Raw genomic sequence first — 23,346 nt, 5'->3', positions numbered from 1 at the left:
TTTTGTATATCAAGTAATGCTCTATGCATATTCTAAATTACTTTGTATTGTGATAATCGTTAATAAAACAGTTTAAACATAAAGAGACTTGTATTTTACATGCCTACAGGTGGGGTAATGAAGATGGAGGTAAGTCCTTGCAGAGCTCTGGGCATTTCTAGAGGGCAGGTCGATTAGAGTAAGCATGTATTCAGGGGCTTCTCCATAGATTATCTTGTGTGCAAGTGAACAGATTTGAAATGTAATACGGTCCTTGATAGGGAGCCAGTGTAGTTGAAAATGGAGCGGCTGAGCAGGAAAAAAGCGTGATTTCCCCAGGATAAGTCGTGCGGCTGTGTTTTGAGCCGTTTGAAGCCGTTTAAGAATATAGTCCCGGCAACCGTCATAGATCCCACTGCAGTAGTCTATATGGGACAGGACCAGCCAGTGAACAAGGGTACGGAATAGCTCCCGTGTTAAGAAATGCCTGATACGCTTCAGCCTCCACATTGCATAGAACATACGTTTCGTGATGACTTGCACTTGATTGTCCAGGCGTAAGTGGTTATCCTGCACAACTCCTAGGATTCTCAGGCTATTGGAGATTGGAAGTTTGTAGTCCTTAACGACGAGTGTTCTGTGGACAACTTTACAGTACTGGGACGAAAGGATAAGACATTGTGTTTTGTCTTTATTAAGCTTAAAACAAAAACGCCTTTGCCCAGGAATCCATGATGGAAAAACGGGCGCCTATTTGTCCAGAGATTTCGGCTAGTGTTGACCGGAAAGGGATGTAGATGGTCACATCGTCCGCATAAATGAATGAGTGTTGAGGTATACGTGGGTACAAGTAGGTTTTATTGACTTTGGGAGGGGTCACAGTTTCCACCACAAGTGTGGCAGGTAGAGGGAGATAGGGACCCGAGTCCCCCACTCCATAGTGCACTTCACTGACCACTACACTACTCCAGGGACCTACATGCCGCTCTAATAGACCTGACTTTAACATCTGAGGCTGTCATAAAGGCTGGTAAGCCATATTTTTATTCACATTTTGGGGGGGTGGGAGGGGGTCACCCCTGATTCCCACCAGTGGTCATCTGGTCATTTAGGGCACCTTTTTGTGCCTTATTCCTTCTGAAAACAGGTCTAGACCAAAACGTCTTAGTTTTAGTCCTAGACGTGCTTGTTTTGTTCTATTATGGCTTTAAAACGTCCAAGTGTTAGGCCTGCCCTAATCCCACTTTCGAAACGCCAACACCCCCCCTTATGATTTGGAAGCACTGCAGATGAATTGCATAGATAAATGTCTGCAAAATAGGTTTTGAAAATACAGATTTGGATGTTTTTGAAAAGAAAAATGTCCAAATGGTGTTTTATGACACTTTTTGGACGCTTTTTTATCTTTTGAAAATGAGCCCCAAAGCCAACATGGATTTAGTCAAGGGAAATCTTGCCTCACCAATCTACATTTCTTTGACGGGGTGAATAAACATGTGGGTAAAAGGTGAGCCAGTCGATATTTTGTATCGGGATTTTCAAAAGGCATTTGACAAAGTACCCCATGAAGGACTCCTGAAGAATTTAGAAAGTCATGGGATAGTAGGTAATGTCCTATTGTGGATTAAAAGCTGATTAAAAGATTTTAAAAAAAAAACCCAGAGACTAGAGGTTAAATGGTCAGTTTTCTCAACGGAGAAGGGTAGATAGTGGGGTTCTCCAGGGGTCTGTGCTAGGACCACTGCTTTTTAACATATATACAGTGGGGGAAATAAGTATTTGATCCCTTGCTGATTTTGTAAGTTTGCCCACTGACAAAGACATGAGCAGCCCATAATTGAAGGGTAGGTTATTGGTAACAGTGAGAGATAGCACATCACAAATTAAATCCGGAAAATCACATTGTGGAAAGTATATGAATTTATTTGCATTCTGCAGAGGGAAATAAGTATTTAATCCCTCTGGCAAACAAGACCTAATACTTGGTGGCAAAACCCTTGTTGGCAAGCACAGCGGTCAGACGTCTTCTGTAGTTGATGATGAGGTTTGCACACATGTCAGGAGGAATTTTGGTCCACTCCTCTTTGCAGATCATCTCTAAATCATTAAGAGTTCTGGGCTGTCGCTTGGCAACTCGCATCTTCAGCTCCCTCCATAAGTTTTCAATGGGATTAAGGTCTGGTGACTGGCTAGGCCACTCCATGACCCTAATGTGCTTCTTCCTGAGCCACTCCTTTGTTGCCTTGGCTGTATGTTTTGGGTCATTGTCGTGCTGGAAGACCCAGCCACGACCCATTTTTAAGGCCCTGGCGGAGGGAAGGAGGTTGTCACTCAGAATTGTACGGTACATGGCCCCATCCATTCTCCCATTGATGCGGTGAAGTAGTCCTGTGCCCTTAGCAGAGAAACACCCCCAAAACATAACATTTCCACCTCCATGCTTGACAGTGGGGACGGTGTTCTTTGGGTCATAGGCAGCATTTCTCTTCCTCCAAACACGGCGAGTTGAGTTCATGCCAAAGAGCTCAATTTTTGTCTCATCTGACCACAGCACCTTCTCCCAATCACTCTCGGCATCATCCAGGTGTTCACTGGCAAACTTCAGACGGGCCGTCACATGTGCCTTCCGGAGCAGGGGGACCTTGCGGGCACTGCAGGATTGCAATCCGTTATGTCGTAATGTGTTACCAATGGTTTTCGTGGTGACAGTGGTCCCAGCTGCCTTGAGATCATTGACAAGTTCCCCCCTTGTAGTTGTAGGCTGATTTCTAACCTTCCTCATGATCAAGGATACCCCACGAGGTGAGATTTTGCGTGGAGCCCCAGATCTTTGTCGATTGACAGTCATTTTGTACTTCTTCCATTTTCTTACTATGGCACCAACAGTTGTCTCCTTCTCGCCCAGCGTCTTACTGATGGTTTTGTAGCCCATTCCAGCCTTGTGCAGGTGTATGATCTTGTCCCTGACATCCTTAGACAGCTCCTTGCTCTTGGCCATTTTGTAGAGGTTAGAGTCTGACTGATTCACTGAGTCTGTGGACAGGTGTCTTTCATACAGGTGACCATTGCCGACAGCTGTCTGTCATGCAGGTAACGAGTTGATTTGGAGCATCTACCTGGTCTGTAGGGGCCAGATCTCTTACTGGTTGGTGGGGGATCAAATACTTATTTCCCTCTGCAGAATGCAAATAAATTCATATACTTTCCACAATGTGATTTTCCGGATTTAATTTGTGATGTGCTATCTCTCACTGTTACCAATAACCTACCCTTCAATTATGGGCTGCTCATGTCTTTGTCAGTGGGCAAACTTACAAAATCAGCAAGGGATCAAATACTTATTTCCCCCACTGTATAAATGATCTAGAGACGGGGATAACTACTGAGGTAATTACATTTGCTGATGACACAAAGTTATTCAAAGTTAAGTCAAGTCGCAAGAGGACTGTGAAAAATTGCAAGAGGACCTTGCGAGACTGGGAATCTAAATGGCAAATGATGTTTAATGTGAGTAATTGCAAAGTGATGCATGTAGGAAAGAGGAACCCAAACTATGATGAAAGGTTCCACATTAAAAATCACCGCCCAGGAAAAGGATCCAGGTGTCGTCACTGAAACCCTCTGCTCGTTGTGCAGCGGCATCTAAGAAAGTAAACAGAATGTTGGGAATTATTAGGAAAGGAATAGAAAACAAAAATGAGAATGTTATAATGCCTTCGTATTTTGCACATATCGCGAACTTATGGTCTATAGAGTTGGGAATAAAAATATCCACTGGAATATACAAGACGCATGTTATTGCACTGCGCAGATCTTCCGAGTTCTCTTTACACTGGGAAGCGCAATATAAATTCGCCTTAAGACTTTACATTCCTCCTAGAAGAGCCTTTCATATGGGGCTGTCTCCAGCTGGTGAGTGTCCAAAGTGTGGCGCACAGGGGGCCACTTTGGGGCACATGTTCTGGCCCTGTCCCAATATTCAACACTTTTAGAAACAATTACTCCGCCAGGTGTCAACTATGTGGAAGATAGGTTGGCATTATGACCCCAGGCTGTTATTTGGGCACCCCAGTGCCAAAAGGTTACAAGAAATTCATAACAAAATCTACAATCATTGCAAAAAAAAACCATTTTGTTAGAATGGTTGTCAGCTAAAGATCCCACTTTATATCAATGGAGGGCCCAGATGCTCTCTATGATGAGGCTGGAAAGACTGGGAGTGGATGATCTCACATCAGTCAAGGGTCGGCAATTTCAGTATCGATGGACTCCATTCTGGCAGACCTTAACGCCTGCTGCAAGAGGACATTTGTTGAACATTTAAGCTTACTTGTTAATAGTGGGAGAAGAGCTGATGTATACAGAGTCTGCACAGATGCAGAGGGGCTGGGGGGTAGTTGGGAAAGGGAATGGAAGTATTCAATGATTGTTGAAACGTGAAATGCTGTTATGTTTATGATGTTTAATAAAAATGATTTGAAAGATAATGCCTTTGTATTGTTCCATGGTGCAACCGCATCTCAAGTACTGTGTGTTACTCTGGTCACCACATCTCAAAAAAGATATAGTGGAAGGAGAAAAGGTAAAGACAAGGGCGACAAAAATGATAAAGGGGATGGGACGACTTCCCTATGAGGGAAAGCTAAAGCAACTAGGACTCTTCAGCTTAGAGAAGAGACAGCTGAGGAGAGATAAGATAGAGGTCTATAAAATAGAGTGGAGTGGAATTGCAGGTTTACTCGTTCCAAAAATACTCGGACTAGGGGGCACACACAGAAGCTACTAAGTAGTAAAGTTAAAACAAACCAGAGAAAATATTTCTTCACTCAAAGTGTAATTATGCTCTGGAGTTCATTGCCAGAAAATGTGATAAAAGCAGTTAGCTTAGCAGAGTTTAAAATGGTTTGGAACATTTCCTAAAAGAAAAGTCCATAAGCCATTATCAAGATGGGCTTGGGAAAATCTACTGCTTATTTCTAGGATAAGCAGCATAAAATCTGTTTTACTGTTCTGGGATCTCGCCAGGTACTTGTAACCTGGACTGGCCACTGTTGGAAAAAGGATACTGGGCATCATGGACCGTCGGTCTGTCCCAGTGCAGCAACGCTTATGTTGTTATATAAACTACTAGAGAAATTTACAGCAGCAGTAATAAAGACTCAAGTCTGATGTACTTTTGTGTAGTGCAGGGAAGCTAAAAGAGAAAAATCTAAATGACCCGTGGCCTAGGAGAGGAATGTCTAAGAGCCTCTTTTACCAAACCGCGCTAGCAATTCCCTCATGGCAACGTCAGCATTGCCGTGCCGGGAATAGTGTGGTTTAATAAAAGAGGTCCTAATTGAGCTTCTATTCACAGCAGGAGCAAGCAGGGAACTAAGGATATGCATTTGTTTGAAATGACAGGGGAAACGTTAATGACATGTCGTTTCATGTCATTTTTCTGCCTGAAACAGGAAAAAGCCTGACATTTCAGGGGGGGGGGGGTTCTGTGTCATAAATAGTGCCCCTGTGCACTATGGTGGCAATTCTGTGAGTGGATGCCATAATGTAGCGACGTTGATGCCTATTCTGTAACATCCGGATGCCCCAATTCCATTCTACAATACTAACAAAACCCAATCCTGGCACAGTTACAAAAGCCATGGGGCTGGCATGACAGCGGGTGTCTTATTACTGAGCATTAGTTATGGTACTGCCCTCTGGAGGGGGGGGGGGGGGAATCAATAACGAAGACCTATAAATGACTGGAAAAACTAAACAAAACAAAAATATTTTGGTTGCACCCTCCTGGAAGAAACAGATCTCCGTCGCCTCAAACTGACTCCATTTCAAGTAGAACAATGAAGGAAACCAAATTTACTAGATAGGCTTTACTGTATTTTAACTAAGTTAAAAAGTTATTCTGCAAGGTTTTCCTTTGCCACTTTCCTTGTGAAAGCCCCATTCTTTTAGCATAATTTAACTCACAGTGTCCAATCCTGCAAAGAGATTTTGGCATAGAACACTCTGGGCTAAACCTTTTACTTCCACTAGGGTTTTCCAGGGACATGAGGCTTCCCTTTTACCATAAAATCTGCCTGTGCCAAGGGGCATATGGTTTCCAACAATGTTATTTTACAGCACGGTTCCCACTCGATGAAGCCCCCCCAAGACTGCCAAAATGTGCCACATGTTTCACAAATGCAAGTAGCTGTTTCTTATCAACCCTTCCAAACTGTGTTGATAGTAATTAATGCAAATGGGACGGGAGGAACTCCGCTGATGAATTCTGGCACTGCTGAGCAGCTATTCAGATAATTGATAATGTTTCTGGCCCTGCCTGACAAGCACCATCAACAGCCTTTTCCAATACAGACAGACACAGTTATTCATGCTGGAAGTGAAGACGCAGGTTTATCCCTCACCTACATGTAAGCCAGGGCAGGTGTTTATGCTCAGAGAGTTTTGGAACCAGCAACACAGTTTCTCATCGTTTGTACCACCACAGAACAAACCTACACTACACTGGTCTGATGCATAACACTACAAGTCCAGCATTTTACTACACAGCACTGCAGGAAGTGGAAAACAGAAGCTCCATCCAGTAAAATGCAGACATCCATTACCTCACTGCAGTCTTGTGTAACTAGTAGACAAAGGCAGTTTAAATGTAGACTCTGCTAGATTTGTGCACGGCCACCTGGGGATCCATTATGAGTGAGCTTAAATTCCATGAAATGGGTTCTAGTGGCAGCACACCGACAAATGGGGAGTGGAGGAGTAGCGGGCTGAGAACCAGGGAAGCCAGGGTTCAAACTTTGGGCAAGTGACTTAACTCTACACTGCCTCAGGTACAAAACTTAGATTGTCAGTCCTGCAGGGATAAGGAAATACCTACTGTACCCGGATATCACTTGACCTGAGTTACTACTGAAAGGCCTGAGATAAATCCAAGTTCCTTCCCTTCCCAAAGCTCAAGTGGACCCTCCGAGGCTCAAAGTGGAATTTTCCATTGGTTCTCTATCTACTTTCTTGCTCTATACCATCTAGGTTACACAGTGAAACAGAAGAGCCCTTGCAGTCTAGCAGACCCTTCCCTAGGAGCGACTCTACTGACCAATGCAGTATCGCCCCTCCAGTCTACATCACATCCTTTCTATGCCTGAGCTCACGGACGGCAAACATCCAGCTTGCTACTTCCTGGCCTTATGTGATTGCCTGACCTGAAGATATTCTGAACCTGTTCCGGGTTTATTAAAGGGAAAAGTGCATCCCTAGACTAAAAAGAGATGCTAGGTCTTCCGCTCACCACAAGATCAGCTTTGTCCAGGTTGGTCTGGCCAAAAGCCTTCTACAGAAGGCTCTCAACATCTCAGAAATGCTGAGCTAGAGTTTTAAGTAACGAAGACCAGAACTATTTGGTCTACAGTGGTGGAAATAAGTATTTGATCCCTTGCTGATTTTGTAAGTTTGCCCACTGACAAAGACATGAGCAGCCCATAATTGAAGGGTAGGTTATTGGTAACAGTGAGAGATAGCACATCACAAATTAAATCCGGAAAATCACATTGTGGAAAGTATATGAATTTATTTGCATTCTGCAGAGGGAAATAAGTATTTAATCCCTCTGGCAAACAAGACCTAATACTTGGTGGCAAAACCCTTGTTGGCAAGCACAGCGGTCAGACGTCTTCTGTAGTTGATGATGAGGTTTGCACACGTCAGGAGGAATTTTGGTCCACTCCTCTTTGCAGATCATCTCTAAATCATTAAGAGTTCTGGGCTGTCGCTTGGCAACTCGCAGCTTCAGCTCCCTCCATAAGTTTTCAATGGGATTAAGGTCTGGTGACTGGCTAGGCCACTCCATGACCCTAATGTGCTTCTTCCTGAGCCACTCCTTTGTTGCCTTGGCTGTATGTTTTGGGTCATTGTCGTGCTGGAAGACCCAGCCACGACCCATTTTTAAGGCCCTGGCGGAGGGAAGGAGGTTGTCACTCAGAATTGTACGGTACATGGCCCCATCCATTCTCCCATTGATGCGGTGAAGTAGTCCTGTGCCCTTAGCAGAGAAACACCCCCAAAACATAACATTTCCACCTCCATGCTTGACAGTGGGGACGGTGTTCTTTGGGTCATAGGCAGCATTTCTCTTCCTCCAAACACGGCGAGTTGAGTTCATGCCAAAGAGCTCAATTTTTGTCTCATCTGACCACAGCACCTTCTCCCAATCACTCTCGGCATCATCCAGGTGTTCACTGGCAAACTTCAGACGGGCCGTCACATGTGCCTTCCGGAGCAGGGGGACCTTGCGGGCACTGCAGGATTGCAATCCGTTATGTCGTAATGTGTTACCAATGGTTTTCGTGGTGACAGTGGTCCCAGCTGCCTTGAGATCATTGACAAGTTCCCCCCTTGTAGTTGTAGGCTGCTTTCTAACCTTCCTCATGATCAAGGATACCCCACGAGGTGAGATTTTGCGTGGAGCCCCAGATCTTTGTCGATTGACAGTCATTTTGTACTTCTTCCATTTTCTTACTATGGCACCAACAGTTGTCTCCTTCTCGCCCAGCGTCTTACTGATGGTTTTGTAGCCCATTCCAGCCTTGTGCAGGTGTATGATCTTGTCCCTGACATCCTTAGACAGCTCCTTGCTCTTGGCCATTTTGTAGAGGTTAGAGTCTGACTGATTCACTGAGTCTGTGGACAGGTGTCTTTCATACAGGTGACCATTGCCGACAGCTGTCTGTCATGCAGGTAACGAGTTGATTTGGAGCATCTACCTGGTCTGTAGGGGCCAGATCTCTTACTGGTTGGTGGGGGATCAAATACTTATTTCCCTCTGCAGAATGCAAATAAATTCATATACTTTCCACAATGTGATTTTCCGGATTTAATTTGTGATGTGCTATCTCTCACTGTTACCAATAACCTACCCTTCAATTATGGGCTGCTCATGTCTTTGTCAGTGGGCAAACTTACAAAATCAGCAAGGGATCAAATACTTATTTCCACCACTGTACGTTTGGGGAAATCCTCTCCTAACTACAGTCAAACTTGAACAGGAATGACCCAGACAATGTACATTCCCTCCCTGTGCACCTGGATTTGCTTCTGTTCTAATCACGGCAGCCACAACGAATCTGGGAGGAATGTGTGCATCCACATGAATCTATGGGAATATTTAAAGACTGTAATATTATTATTTAATATTACAGTCTTTAATGCAGCTGCATGCTCATTACCTGCTAAACTGCGAAGGTCTCTGGTGAGACACCATCTTACATCCTAAAGGTAATTCTGTAACAGGGCGTCTAATTGGCACACATTCTATTAAAAAAAAAAAAAAAAAGAGGTGCCCATTTTCTTTTACCGAATACTAGTGTAGCTGGGTAGATAAGTGCATATGCACTTCTGTATGGGCACTAATGCAAGCCATAGAGCTGGCATATGGGTGCTTTTGTTCCAGAGATGGTCTCTAAATTACGTGTGTAACTTTGCACCCTTCCAGACTCATTAGTATTCTAAACATTTATGTAAGTAACCAGCATGTAAATGTTTGTACCTGCTTTATAGATTCTGCAGGCCCCATCTACAAATGAGTATTGACGGGAGAGATAATCCAAAGGAGGGCCACCAAAATGGCACATAGCCTGCACTACACACCATACACAGAGAGACTTCAGCTGATGAAGATGCTGGACGGAGGGCTTCTCAACCCTCTCTTGGAGGCACACCTAGGCAGTCAGGTTTCCAGGATTACTAGAACGAATACATATGAAACAGACTTGCATGCAACGGAGCTCTACCGTATGCAAATATGTCTCATACATATTTCATTGTGGCAGGGGTGGACTGACTGACTGACTGACTGTCATCTGGACCCTCTGGCAAAAAGGGTCATGAGCCCCTAACCACCTATCAAAAGTGACTCAGAACACCAGTGTAATCTGAGGCAGAAAGGGGGAGGGGTGGTTGTTTGTTTGTCTGTGTGGATGGAGTTACATGGGGAGTATGCATGCCGATAATGGTTGTAGAGATTGCAAGGTCGATTGACTGTTGGTGGGAGATAATTCAAAAATGTTCTGATGGGGAGCGTGAAACGTGTCATACAGACAGCCTATTGACCCGATTCATTTAAAATAGTCTGAAGAGATTTCTCTTGTTTGTCCAACAGGACTCGTGAATACTGTTTTGTGTACATAGCTATGAATCTTGTTCAGATTGATGGTCTACTTTTGTTCTGTTTTACTGACTGTTCACACTTTTCATGGTCATAAATAAAGATATATAAAAAAACTAGTAAAGAAGGCCCGTTTCTGAAACAAATGAAACGGGCGCTAGCAAGGTTTTCCTGAGAGTGTGTATGTTTGTGAGAGTGACTGTGTGAGAGAGAGAGAGTGAATGTGTGAGTGCGTGTGTGTGACAGAGTGAGTGTGGGTGCGAGTGTGTTTGTGAGAGAGTGTGTGTGTGAGAATGAGAGTGTGTGCAAGTGCAGATGTAAGACACAGTGAGTGTGAGAGAGAGTGTGTTTTACACAGATACAGTGTGTGTGAGAGAGTATGTGTGCGATACACAGACTCTCTGTGAGACCGAGAGAGTGTATGAGAGCGAGAGTGATGTACAGTGTTTCAAGAGCTTGCAGGCAGTACATAAGAAATTTAAATGATGTAAATATTATGCCTGACATGCTGGCCAAATTCTGTGACTGTGCATGCTGTGATGAAGGAATTCTGCTTTACCTGGCAGAACCATCTGTGTTTAGTTTCTCTCCTCCTTTAACATAACGTGCTGTTCATGGGTCGGATGTTAGAGAGAGAGTGTGTTTGGGTGAGTGAGAAAAGCAGGATGCCTTCAGCGCAGCAGTGTTAAAGTGAAGTTTGGAGTGCCGAGAAAGGCAGGTAGACAGTGCTGAGAGTGAGAGGACAGCGACTGAGGGAGGAGTGTCACTGCTCCGCCCCCGACGTCATCACGTTTGACGCATGGGCGGGGCAGACACTCAAGGAGCAAAAAAGTGGTCTCTGCCACCTCACTTTTAGAACGTTGGGAAAGTGAGGCTTCATTGGAGGTGCGTTTTATATAGAGAGATAATAACAACTAGATAAGAAAGTTAGGGCACAGTGGACCCCTTGCTGCTGTGAGCCCTCGGGCATTACCCTATTGTCTCAATGGTCAGTCTGCCCCTACAATGAGGTAATCCTGAAAACTGGTTAGGTCTGCCTCCAAGACAGGGTTGAGAAGCACGTATCTACAGAACGATTACTAAAAAGTGAAAGAGTCTGCACTAAAATCTTTATGTGATGAGACGAACAGAAACATGGAAAAGAGAAAAGAATTGGGGCGGGGGGGGGGGGAGTAAATATGACAGAAACAAAAGGATAAGTAATGCACAAGAAGTAACTTTGTCAAAGGAAAGCACCCTTTAGTGGGGGCTTCTTAACTCACTCTTCAGGACATCCACAATGAACAGGCATCAGATAGATTTGCATACCATGGAGGTAGTACATGAAAATGTATTGATAACCCCTGCTGTAGACCAAGTAGACATAGTATGGAGACTCCAACAAGGGGAAGACTCAGGAGTAAAACCAGAAAATATTTCTGCTTGGAAAGGAAGGTGGATACATTATTATTATTATTATTACATTTGTACCCCGCGCTTTCCCACATAATGCAGGCTCAATGCGGCTTACATAGTAATTTGAAATACAAAGTTAATAGAATTTTAATAAAACAGTAGTAAAACAATGTAAAGTTGGGCTTAGTAGTGTATGATAAGTTGAGCTAGATAATATATGACTAGGATAAAAGAGAGTAGACAGGATAGTGTAATTTGGGAGAAAGGATAAGGAGGGATAAAATTAAGGAGAGATGGAAAGAGAAGGATGGGAAATGTTGGTATTTAAGTCAGAACAGAATTGGGGGTGGAAGTTGGCGAGATTAGATTGGGACATTTGGGTAGGCTTGCTTAAAGAGATGAGCTTTCAGCCTTTTTCTAAAGGGCAAGAAGTCGTTTATTAATCGGATTGGTCTGGGTATAGAGTTCCAAAGCTGGCTGCCCAAAAAGGAGAAACTGGATGTGTAGTAGGTCTTGTACTTAATTCCTCTACAAAAAGAGCGAGACACAAAAACAGCAACAGAATTCAAGGAAGCTTGGGATAAGTGCAGAAGAAACCTAAACCCAAAAATGTAAAAGGAATTCCAAGCCAAGCAAACAACTGGATTCTACAGGAACAAAACTGGGAATAACAGATGGGCCTTACTGTACATCTTATTCTGTGCCTCTGTATGAAGGAGAGAAATAAGACATAGGACATGAGCGTTCACATATCCAGCAGGCTGTAATAAAGTAATAGAACACTAGAATTTTCCATACAGGGAGAGATGTTCAATTCTTTTTCACTGAGTGAGTGGTGAACACCTGGAGGAGGGGACTGGAGTGGATACAGGAGGAAGCAGAACACAAGCATGCACGAGACAGATGTGAAGGGACCCTGACAGCATGGAAAAAGGGGAGACCACCAGACTGAATAAAGCAGGCAGGCACAGACAACCAGAGCAGGGGTTGGGGGGGGGGAGCAGGTAATTATTTGGAGAGCCAAGAATCTTAATTTAGATATAAATGTAGAGGTCGATATTGAACCTGGTAATTCAGTGCTAGGCCATATTAAGGCACTTGCATTGAACATTCGGGTCACAGCAAGTACTCAGAAGTTATGTGGGTATGGCCAATATTCATCACCAGTGCTGAACTCTGTCCCTGGACTATCCCAACACTACACAGCTCAGCATGGTTTAAGCACCAAATATCAACTCCTTAGAATACAGCACTGTAACTGATTATTTAAATGTACTGTAGAACACCAGTCCCTAGACAAAGGGAATTGCTGCCATTGCTTAACAGTGACACCTAGTGGCCAAATTAAGGATGAACATGGACTGGAATTCTTAGCAACAGCTGGACTCTATGGACGAGCTGAATTAAACAGGAAGGATTGAGGCAAGGATTAAAAAGAAAACAAAAAAAAAAAACAAACAAAAGGAATTGAAAACCCTGGACAGCTGCAAATGAAGACTCAAGATACCATAGCTGAGCAGAGATCAGTTCTGATTGATTAGAAAGCTTTAAAAAGGAACAAGAAGCTGCCGTATCAAAAATACTAAAATTAAAATAAGCAGGATGCACAATCCAGGAATCCTAGGGTGGGGGGGGGGGGGGAGTTAAACATTAAAAGAAAAAAAATTTTCCACCATTTTTGCCTGAGTAGATGTCCCACCTTCCAAACCACTGTCAGATGTTAGTTCACACCTCTGAGCAAAGTATGATCAGCTATACAAACATCAAAGTACATGTTATTCAATCTTTCATATCTTCAGGGGTAGCAGAAGCCTAACAAACCTTGCTGTGGTCCTGCCCCCAAGCTCTCTAATAGCTTGTGGAAGAAGTCTCCTATGAAAGCTAAGGGCCCTGTTAACCAGTTAACGTTAACCATGTATGCGCCCTTCAATATCCCTATAGGCGCCTACATGGTTTGCGCGCACACTAAAAATGCTAACACACCTTAGTGAACAGGGCCCTAAGTGTTAAGCTTTATACATGTTTGTTTGGGGGTTGTTGTTTTTTTTTTTAATTCTATGCTGGATGGATAATTTTGGGGTGATTCTATTAAGATATATTTGAAATGTCTTCCCAGTATGGTATATAATATTCTGACATGTTACACAGTATGGACTGAGGATGATAAAAACTATGGTTTTTGTCTGCAAAATTGATTTAATGCAGATATTATGTTCCACATCTGGTGGGTTTTGAAATATGGGTAATGTGTATTTAACCTATTCTAGGAACATTTTAATTTCTCCACAGTTGCAATGGATTTACTGATAACAAATGACTCATTTTCTCAACACTTTAGGAAGCAGCTGAAATGGGCACTGGTATTACCGTGTTTCCCCGAAAATAAGACACTGTCTTATATTTATTTTTCCTCCTCAAAACGCACTAGGTCTTATTTTCGGGGGGATGTCTTATTTTCTGGGAAACATCGGTCGCCCCCCCACCCACCCGAGGTCGCCGGGCCCCCCCTCCGTCGCTCCCGGAACTAACCTGAAGCTCCTTTCACCTTCGCAAGTTCGGATTCGGATTCGAAGCAGCAGCGCAGCAGGGCAGACCTCTCCTTCCTTCCGTGTCCCTCCCTCACCTGACGTAACGTAACATCAGGCGAGGGCGGGACAAGGAAGGAAGGAAAGGTCTGCCCTGCTGCGCTGCTGCTTCGAATCCGAACTTGCGAAGGTGAAAGGAGCTTCAGGTTAGTTCCGGGAGCGACGGAGGGGGGGGCCCGGCGACCTCGGGTGGGGGGGGCGACCTCGGGTGGCTCTCGGTGGCCCTGCTTAAAAAAAAAAAAGTTTGGTAGGTCTTACTTTTGGGGGGATGTCTTATATTTTAAATTTGCAGGAAAACCCCGGTAGGTCTTATTTTCGGGGAAACACGGTAGTAGTAATACTTTGAAGAATGTAGCATTGATACTATAAGAAACAGTAACACTTTCTCTTTTTGAAATCTGGGTCCACTGCTGACCTTGTCCTCCTTCAGCCACCGTTAGGTCTGAGAGATTTCTAAATACTGTACTATGTTTTTCAACAAAAATGCCCAGCCCGAAATACTAAAAGCAGGTGCACCTGCTTTACTTGCATATGAGGAAAAACAAACACTTTACAGGTAGAACATTTAAAAGCAAATACTAAAACAAAAATCAAACAAAAAAAGGTCTAAAGCTCCCAGTAATAAGGAACTAATAACCAAGAACCATAGCATAAAGGCACACCATGATTTCTCTGAATCAAGGACTATCCTGAAACCTACTGTTCATAACACATTTCTCCCATAAGGACAGAAAAAAAAAGCATGTAATTCATAAATATTATTTCATAATAGTACTTTTTAAAATCTCATTAATTTAGCTTCTGTAAAGAGCCTTCCAGAACACAACAGCAACTCACACAAGCACACTGTAATTAGGCAACTTATGAAAAGAGAAGGTCTTTGCACACTTTTTTTCCTTTGGTTTTTAAGCATCCCATGCCTACCTCATCAAAACACCTAAATAAAGTTAGAAACTAAACAGAAGTTGATGGCTACTTTCTTTATACACTATAAACTAATTAACTTTTATTAGGCTTGTGTAGAGAAATAGCAGTAGTTAAAACTGCAACAAGTTTAGCAGTGGGTCCAGATTTTTAAAAAAGTGAAAGTATTACTGTTTCTTTGAGTCAGAGAGATCACTAGCCACATTGCATTCATCACAGGTTTCCTAATTTAAAAATCAAACAAAATAAAACATGGAAAAGAAAATAAGATGATACCTTTTTTTATTGGACATAACTTAATACATTTCTTGATTAGCTTTCGAAGGTTGCCCTTCTTCCTCAGATCGGAAATAAGCAAATGTGCTAGCTGACAGTGTATATAAGTGAAAACATTCAAGCATTACTATGACAGTCTGACAGGGTGGGAGGATGGGGGTGGGTAGGAGGTATGCATGGGGACATCAAAGCATATCATTGATATTCTAACAGGATGGGTGTGGATAGGTGAGGGGTGGGGTGATCAATAGAGACATACAGCTTTATGGTTTATAATGGGCTAGGAACCCCAGATCCTTGTTAAGTCCTTTCTGTTGGGTGTTAAAATATTCAATCATTCTGACTTCAAAGGTCTTACGTTCTTGTATGGTTTTAAAGTTACCTTTCAGGATTCTCACTGTGATGTCACTGGTACAGTGTCCTGGTCCTGTAAAATGCTGACCAACAGGGGTGGGAGCCCTACTGACACCAGTATTGTTCATGTGATGTCTATGTAAATTGAATCTTGTCTTAAGCATCTGGCCTGTTTCTCCAATATAGCATCCTTGGTTACATTTTTTACACTGAATGATATATACCACATTGGAAGATAAGCAAGTGAAAGATTCCTTTATGTTGAATATCTTTCCTATCACCTATCCACACCCATCCTGTTAGAATATAAATGATATGCTTTGATGTCCCCATGCATACCTCCTACCCACCCCCATCCTCCCACCCTGTCAGACTGTCATAGTAATGCTTGAATGTTTTCACTTATATACACTGTCAGCTAGCACATTTGCTTATTTCCGATCTGACGACGAAGGGCAACCTTCGAAAGCTAATCAAGAAATGTATTAAGTTATGTCCAATAAAAAAAGGTATCATCTTATTTTCTTTTCCATGTTTTATTTTGTTTGATTTCTATTGATAACCTTAAGAGTGGACTAACACGGCTACCACACTCCTCTACTAATTAAAAAAAAAAATGGAATTCCACCAGCTTCCTAATGTGAAGGGAAAGCAGTTTGTTATGGGTAAATCCCCTGCAACCCAGGAGAAATTTAAATGCTCCCAGGCAATCTCTGCCTCCTTACCATGAACCTCTAACTAAGCACTTAGTTTAACCCAGCACCACCAGCCCCTTTGCTTTAAACGCTTGAGATCTAAAGAGGTGTCAAGGAGGCCAGTTTGGTCTCGGGGGCAACGTAAGCAAACCTGACACTTGACAGGACAGCAGCGTTTTGTAAAAAAACACAGCCCTCGCGCTCCTGTCTCCTAGCAACAGACAACACTCTCCAGCGCACGTGACTCCCAAAGTCCAGGGCCAACATAACTCACACCACATATACACACACAGCTCAATATGGTTTTCTATTTGAATTGCTTGATGCCAGGCATCAGATCGGCTAGATCGTGGAACGGAAACACTGCCTTTTTGTTTTCTCTTGCAAAATCTATTTTCACCACGCACCTTTCGTGTCCAGCTCCACGTGAATGATGTTGCCCATGACCGATGTGTTGTGAAGATGCTGCACCGCTTCCCGGGCCCCCTTCACCGTGGCAAAAATCACTTTGGCGATCCCCAGGTGTTTCTTGTTTTTGGGGTTATAGAGGATCTCCACCTCCTCCACCTCGCCGTGCTTCTTGCACATGTCCGCCAGGAAGTTTTCGCGGATGTTGTCATTTAGCTTGGCAAAAGTGACTTGCTTGGGAGGGACTGGCCCCACGTAGAACTCGTCGATCTGGGGGTAGAGGGGGGGCAAGAACCCGATGGCAAGAAAACACAATTTAAAAACAAAACCTTTCCTTGTACAAAAAAATAATTACAGTCTTCAAGGAGGGAGGGGTCTATTTCAAAAACTGTGTTTTAGTTTCTGGCTCAATTCTTGAATTACATTTTCCTTTTTTAAGTCACTCAAAACTGTTGCAGTAACGAAGGTTGACAAGTCTATTTAAAGCATAGTCGTCGAGTTCCAGTACAAATCACTTTTAAAAAACAAAAAAAACACATGTATTCGGAACATGAGTATAATCGATTTAAGTATCCTGATAATATTCTAACTGTATATTAATCTTTGCTAGGATACAACTGCGCAATAACAAAAGCAAAGTTTAAAACGTTTGTTGAAAAACAAATTGTGCAGAAGTTGTCTTTTAAATGTGGATAACGTTATTTTCGAACATATACCTTTACTCTGGTTGCCTGCCAGTGTTTTGTTGTTGTTGTTGTTCAATAATGATACACATGTTAATCTGTTCCGAGGGTAAAACAGTACCTTGAATTTGGGGACAGGCAGATCTAGCTCTTTGATTTTGGTCCATATCCTTCCGATCCTGGGATCTAGGACACAATCCACTGGAGGAATCCCCGAGTTCTAAAGAAAGACAGAACTAAACATTAATTTAAAAGAAAACAAACATCAAACCAAATCCTGCATGCTCAAAGCGGCAACAAAGTAAAATTCACACCGATCAAGCCAAAAGGGGTGGGGACAGAAGGGGAGCGTGGAGAAAGCATTTGGAGCTCTGACACACGGACACATGTCAAACTGCAGAAAATGCCAGTCACAGGGGGGATGGATGCAATCTGATTTCCAGAGCCATTCATACACAACAAGCTCTCTGGAATGAGCGACTTGCGGGAGTCCAGGTTGCTGCAGCATGTCAAGTGGAAGTTAACTTCCAAAGGCTTTAGGCAGTGCGATTAGTTTAGCAGCACTGCATCTCTCCACAACTTTTTTTTAGAATTTCTCTGGGACAGTTACTGATCTGCAACTAGTCCCATTATCTTTCTCAGCATGTGTTTGTTGTTTCTGGAACACCTACAAGCATGCTGAAATTTTGCCCATCGTAGCGATACACTTTGTGCTGTCCTTTTTTCAGAGCTGGGTCAATAATCAACTTGTAACTTCTCCAGTGGTGACTTCTCTTCTCGCCTGAAATACTAGCTTGGTTGCTGTTCTCCATTCCGTTGATCCAACCTGCAAGCAAAGTCGGGAGGGTAGGGGGGAGTGGGAAGCAAAGAGAAAACATTAAAACAACCGACAGAAAGGGAGAAAAAATACATTTCAGTAACAAATAAGGTCTGGATCTGGAAATCTGGAATCCGGTTAGGTCCCTCGGTAAAGGAGTGAGACGACAGGCATAAGGAGAGAGAAAAGGGACCGAATCTCACTTGAACTCTGCTGCTTTTTGCCATGGTCTTCGGGGTGCCTGGTTTTTTCTCCCGGTTTGAAAGACATTGTGTTCCGTCGCGGATCGTCTCTTCCCACGGAAAGACAAGCTCCTCTTTACATTTCTCCGGCTGCATTACATGGTTTGAAAGGCTACTGCCTCCTTTTTGCGAGCCAACACATACTGTCTGTGTGCTTCTGCTCGCTCTCAGGCATCCCACAATACACCACTATAGAACGCAGCCCGGGCCTAGCCTGTGATTCCCGACGCACATTCCACACCGCCCGAGCCGCGCCGGAAATAACAGCCCAGCTCACGGGGAGGAGGGGCGTGGGGGAGAGTGGGACAGGCACCTCTGGAGCTGGGGGAATGGAAACCAGTCGGGAGCCTCCTCCCTCCAGCTCGGCAGGCGGTGTAAAATTGCTCGTTGTTTTGGTGTATGGCTGCCAGCAGGCGCGCTAGGCTGATCGTGGAATCTGCGAGCTGCGTTTACCTTAGCCGAAACTGTTTCTAAACAAGATGGACCTAGGGGGGGCTGGTGCAAGTTTGGCTCCTCGGGCTGAGGTCCATCCAGGCGTTGCTTTCTGTCGGTTTTGGTTCCTAGGAATTTGCATATGTTTTTTAAGCAGCATAGCTTTTCACCGCACGTTGGAATTTTTTTTTTTTAAAGGGGGAAACGATAAATACCAAAACACATAAAAGCTTGTCTACAGGGAGGCAATTGTTTGTGTGCTTTATTAAAATTCCTGAGGTTGCATCAGCCAATCCTAGTTTAAGTTTCCGTTTTGGTGTAGTAATTAATTAGTCTTTATTTATTTTGGGATGCATATTTTTTTTAAACGTCTTCCTGCTCCCTGGCTCAGGGCTCGTCCTGGTGTTGTTGTCTCGCATTGTGCTTTCTGGTTGGGATTCTGCCCTGGTGAAGTTATTGGCCGCCGAAAAACACCAGGTCTGGGCAGCCAATCAGCGCGAAGCTTCCATTTGGCTTGCGTTATTAGACGCTGATCTAAAAACATCCTTCATCAGACAGCTAAGGAGAGGCCAACAGATCAGGCAGCCATTTTTCTGCAATGGGATTAGTGGCCAACTGAGGGTTTTCCTTTGTTCCAAAAGGGATACTTTGTGTCTGAATCCACCATCCATTTCAGGACTGCTAAGTGTGTATTAATGTTTGCCAACATTTTAAGGATTTAAGAAGAAGGAAGATTATTAAAAGATTCGGATTTTTGCTCCCTATGATTTGGAATCCATCTTTGTCTTGTGTAACTAGGTCATGGGCACACCCTTATGTCAGCAATGACAATTTTGAATTCAAATAAGTAAATACATAGCTTTTTATTTTGGTTTTTTTCCTTTCTATATATATATATATATGTGTGTGTGTATTATTACTGAACAATACATTTTAAAGTATCATTTTGTGAACACTTAAAACTGCCTGGCCATTTCTTAACTCCTTTGTTCTTTCAAGTCAGTGATTTAAATACCAATTTTAAAAATGGTGAATTCTTGCAAAAGCTAGAAAGAAATCTTATTATGATAAAACCTTTTCTTTGACATTGTAAGTACCCAATCAATTATGTAGTTCTGTTTTTTATTATTTTAATGTAACTGAAGCTGTCCTTTTTTTTCTGCTCCTGCATGCTTGTCTTTGTGATCTGCTCAGGCAAAGCAACGTGTCGAAACTAGCTGCTTAAAATCAAACTATTTATAATTTAGTTATTTTATATGTTTACATAATATAATTTTTAAGCCAATTGTTCCAGGCGCAGATCTTTTTAGAAAACGAGGACTATAGACCATTTTCATAATTGATATCTGTGAAAATAAGCCCTGAGCTTCCTTGGAGAGGAGGAAGATTCTCAGTGTAGATGAAGAACCTCGACAAGATGATCCTGCTAACCCTACAACATCAAGATAATTGTGCAACACTTTGGAAAGTTTAGCTTAATGCACCACTAATGCCCTACAGCTAAAGACCAAAGCCCTAACATTATTTTTTTTTTCATTTAGATAAGGCTGGGGAAATACTACTAAAGCAATTCTATATTTTTTTTAATGTACAAAACAAGAAGTAATCAAACCAACGTCACCTTCAGACTTCAACAATGGCGTGCTGGTAAGTAAATCCTTTTGCCCTTGCAGTGAAGGGAAAAAACATGTAGCCAAGGCCTTCACCACAAACTGTTCTGGCCAAGCACAGACAAAAATCCTTTAATGTTTGTCTTGCTGTAGTACTTCTTTGCACACACAGTTCTTTTTGAAACTGATGCTGATTATTTCTTTCTGAAACCCTTGCTTGCCAGCTTTGCTGTTTTTGTGGGGAGGGTGCTAGGAAGACACCAGCCTGCACCCTAAATAAGCACTTGGAAAGGGGGTTTCTGTGAAGAAAAAAAAAACTATTTCTAGTAATTGGAAGGAAAAATGGTGTTTGGCAAAAAAAATGTGTAAAAGGCGTTGTTGAAATTGGTCAGCAGCCCTAGGTTTTTTTTTTTAAAGGGATATTTTTGAAACTAACTTTTAAATTATGTGCTTAATAGTGGCAGCCTTGCTGTTTTATTTTTTTCAATATGACATAAAACCTGCCAAGGTTGACACTTTTTGGTGGTTCTTTTGTTATCTGATCACCCCCTAAACTGATCCCAAGGGCAGCTGATCAAAGCTGGCTGCTGCGCCATTCGCCATGTTGTCAGTTTCTTCCTTTTCTTCCTCTCCTTTTTGTGTGGAGGGGGGGGGGGGGAGAGATTTTTCTTGTTTTCCCTTTTCTCATCGAGCAGGTTTTTTTTCAAGAGCTCGTAATGGGAGGGATGCTAGTGATCTGCCTCTCTCTTTTTTTGGAGGGGGGGTGGTCTTGTTTCTGTACTGGGGTGCTCGGTTTGGGGAACTACAACAGGAGAGAGCAGGCTGGGGAGCTGCAGCAAGATGGCGGCTGGACAGGCTTGTTTGCCAATTGCCGCGGGCTCTTCTGCAGCAGTCTGCCAGCGGGGGGAGGGGAGGCGTTTAAAGGGCCTGCAGCCAGACAAAGGAGCCTCGGTAGTGGAGGCAGGCGAGCAACAGCCAGACCCCACTGTGCGCGCTCACGAAGCTGCTGTGCTCGTTCTCTCCACTGCCGCGCTGGGTGCCATATGCAACTTTGCTGCTGCTTTTCAAAGTCAAAGTTAGCATTAGAAGCCTTTGTCTTCTCTTTGATTATCAGTGGAACTGCTGACCAGTCATTCTGATTCCAGCCGAATTTCCATCGTGTGGGGTAGGCTGAGCTTCCCTGATATTACACTGTTTAACTTCTTAAAAAGAGGGATGGAAATCAGTTGGGGAACTTACCCAAATGTACCTGGATGTAACTCACCTTGATCTACTACTGAACAGATGTGAGCAAAATCCAAATAAACAAACTTAAGCTAGGGTTAAAAATGAGAGATTCTTGTGCCACTGTGACCCATGAAACCAAAAGGCAAGTGATGCAGAAATCTAGGTCAGAATCTGTGAAGGAGACTGAAGAAAATCACCTTTAACTTAAGGGGGGGGGGGGAGTGAAACGTATGATACAGTGAACTTGGTATGTCCAAATTTAACTGCTGAAGTGTGATACCACTCTTCAGTTAGAAAGCTGTTTTCCAAGTTTTTATGCAAAACTACAGTGAATGCATGAAATATTTATGGCAGCCCATCTCTGTACAGGGTTAAGGTTACCAAATCCTTGACCTAATCTGGATGTGAGGTTAAGTAATTTAACCAAGGTCGCACACTGAGTGTCTGGGTAAAAGAAAACCTAGATTTCCCAGTTTCATTGCTGCTGGGCTACAGGCATGATCAGGTTCACCCTCTTATCTTTTCAGAAGAGAGCATCTGTTTTTTCAAAGACACAGAAAATTTAGAAGTGTAACTACTTTTTTGCTCTTGAACTTGCTATTTCAGCAAATGAATGCAGTTCAATTAAGTAAGGGTCAGTGAGTCTCACAAGCTTGGTCCTCCTTATATAGGCTAGATTGTTTATTCATGGGTCTGGTTAACTACTATAAACCAAGGGCCCCCACCGCTGTTTGCTCTCCACAAGATGGTTTCTTCCATTCAAAGCTTTATAACAACTTCTTAAGGAAACTCTGATCTGGTAAACTGGAGTCTGTCTACAGTTCCAGTATGTTCAACCTTCTTCTATAACAGCAGTAGATGGTGGGAGATAAGAGTGAAATGGGCAGTCCAGTTTCCTAATAAGGTGAAAAGAGTTGTAAGGGCTGCTTTGTTTCCACCCTCTTGTGTAAATTTAGGGACCCTCTGTGTATAATCATAAGCCTCCTTGAATTGCGTTATTGTAGTTTTGCAGGCCATCTGCTGATATGGTGAAGTTACAAAACTTGACATGTTTTTTTTTTTTTTTTTTAAGACTGGTGATTTGTCTTTTTCCTAACACTTGACAGTTGTTGCATAACTTTTCGTGTTCTTTAAACTCATTGTCAGGGACTTTGGAGTGCTTTTAGTTGTGTTTAACGGTTTTAGGGAAGTTTATTTAGCGTGTTGTGCTTTGCACACATTTTATTCTGAAATAAATGAAGGCCCATTTTTTTCTGTTTTGCTCATTTTTGCCAAACTCCAAGTTGTTGCCCTCAGTTTGTGAAAAATGTTACATAGCAATGTATGTTATGGTTATAGTTGTACTGAATAATATATTTTACTATTAGGCTGAATATGAATAATGGACATTGAGCTTTAACATAAATTATTAAAAGAAGTGGTGTGAAATCCGAGGTCCAAGTGTTTTATTTCAGTAGGATTCAACAAGCTAGAGCCCCAGATTATTCGTATTTGAATTTAAATCGCCATTCGGCCGAATGCAAATAATGTGTGTAGGGCCAAATCGAATATGAACATTCG

The 23,346-nt window shown here is 42.9% G+C and overlaps 1 protein-coding gene across 3 annotated transcripts in view; it reads right to left on the bottom strand.

Moving 5' to 3' along the window:
- SETD1B (SET domain containing 1B, histone lysine methyltransferase) overlaps nucleotides 1–19,056 on the bottom strand; it is a 127,266-nt gene extending 108,210 nt beyond the window's left edge. For 2 of the 3 annotated variants that reach the window (XM_030219357.1, XM_030219358.1), the window contains exons 1-4: nucleotides 18,479–18,682; nucleotides 18,130–18,284; nucleotides 17,580–17,678; nucleotides 16,775–17,045 (exon numbers count right to left, since the gene is read on the bottom strand). In XM_030219357.1, the coding sequence (XP_030075217.1) occupies nucleotides 16,775–17,045; nucleotides 17,580–17,678; nucleotides 18,130–18,284; nucleotides 18,479–18,545 (592 nt within the window). In that variant the 5' untranslated portion in view covers nucleotides 18,546–18,682. Of the gene's footprint in view, nucleotides 1–16,774; nucleotides 17,046–17,579; nucleotides 17,679–18,129; nucleotides 18,285–18,478; nucleotides 18,683–18,970 lie in introns of those variants that run through there. The other variant, XM_030219359.1, reaches the window with a different exon arrangement.
- Between the last annotated feature and the right edge of the window lie 4,290 nt (nucleotides 19,057–23,346).

This window comes from Microcaecilia unicolor, chromosome 11 (genome assembly GCF_901765095.1).
Source record: "Microcaecilia unicolor chromosome 11, aMicUni1.1, whole genome shotgun sequence".
Taxonomy (NCBI): Eukaryota; Metazoa; Chordata; class Amphibia; order Gymnophiona; family Siphonopidae; genus Microcaecilia; species Microcaecilia unicolor.
This window is presented reverse-complemented; position numbering and strand designations above follow the sequence as displayed.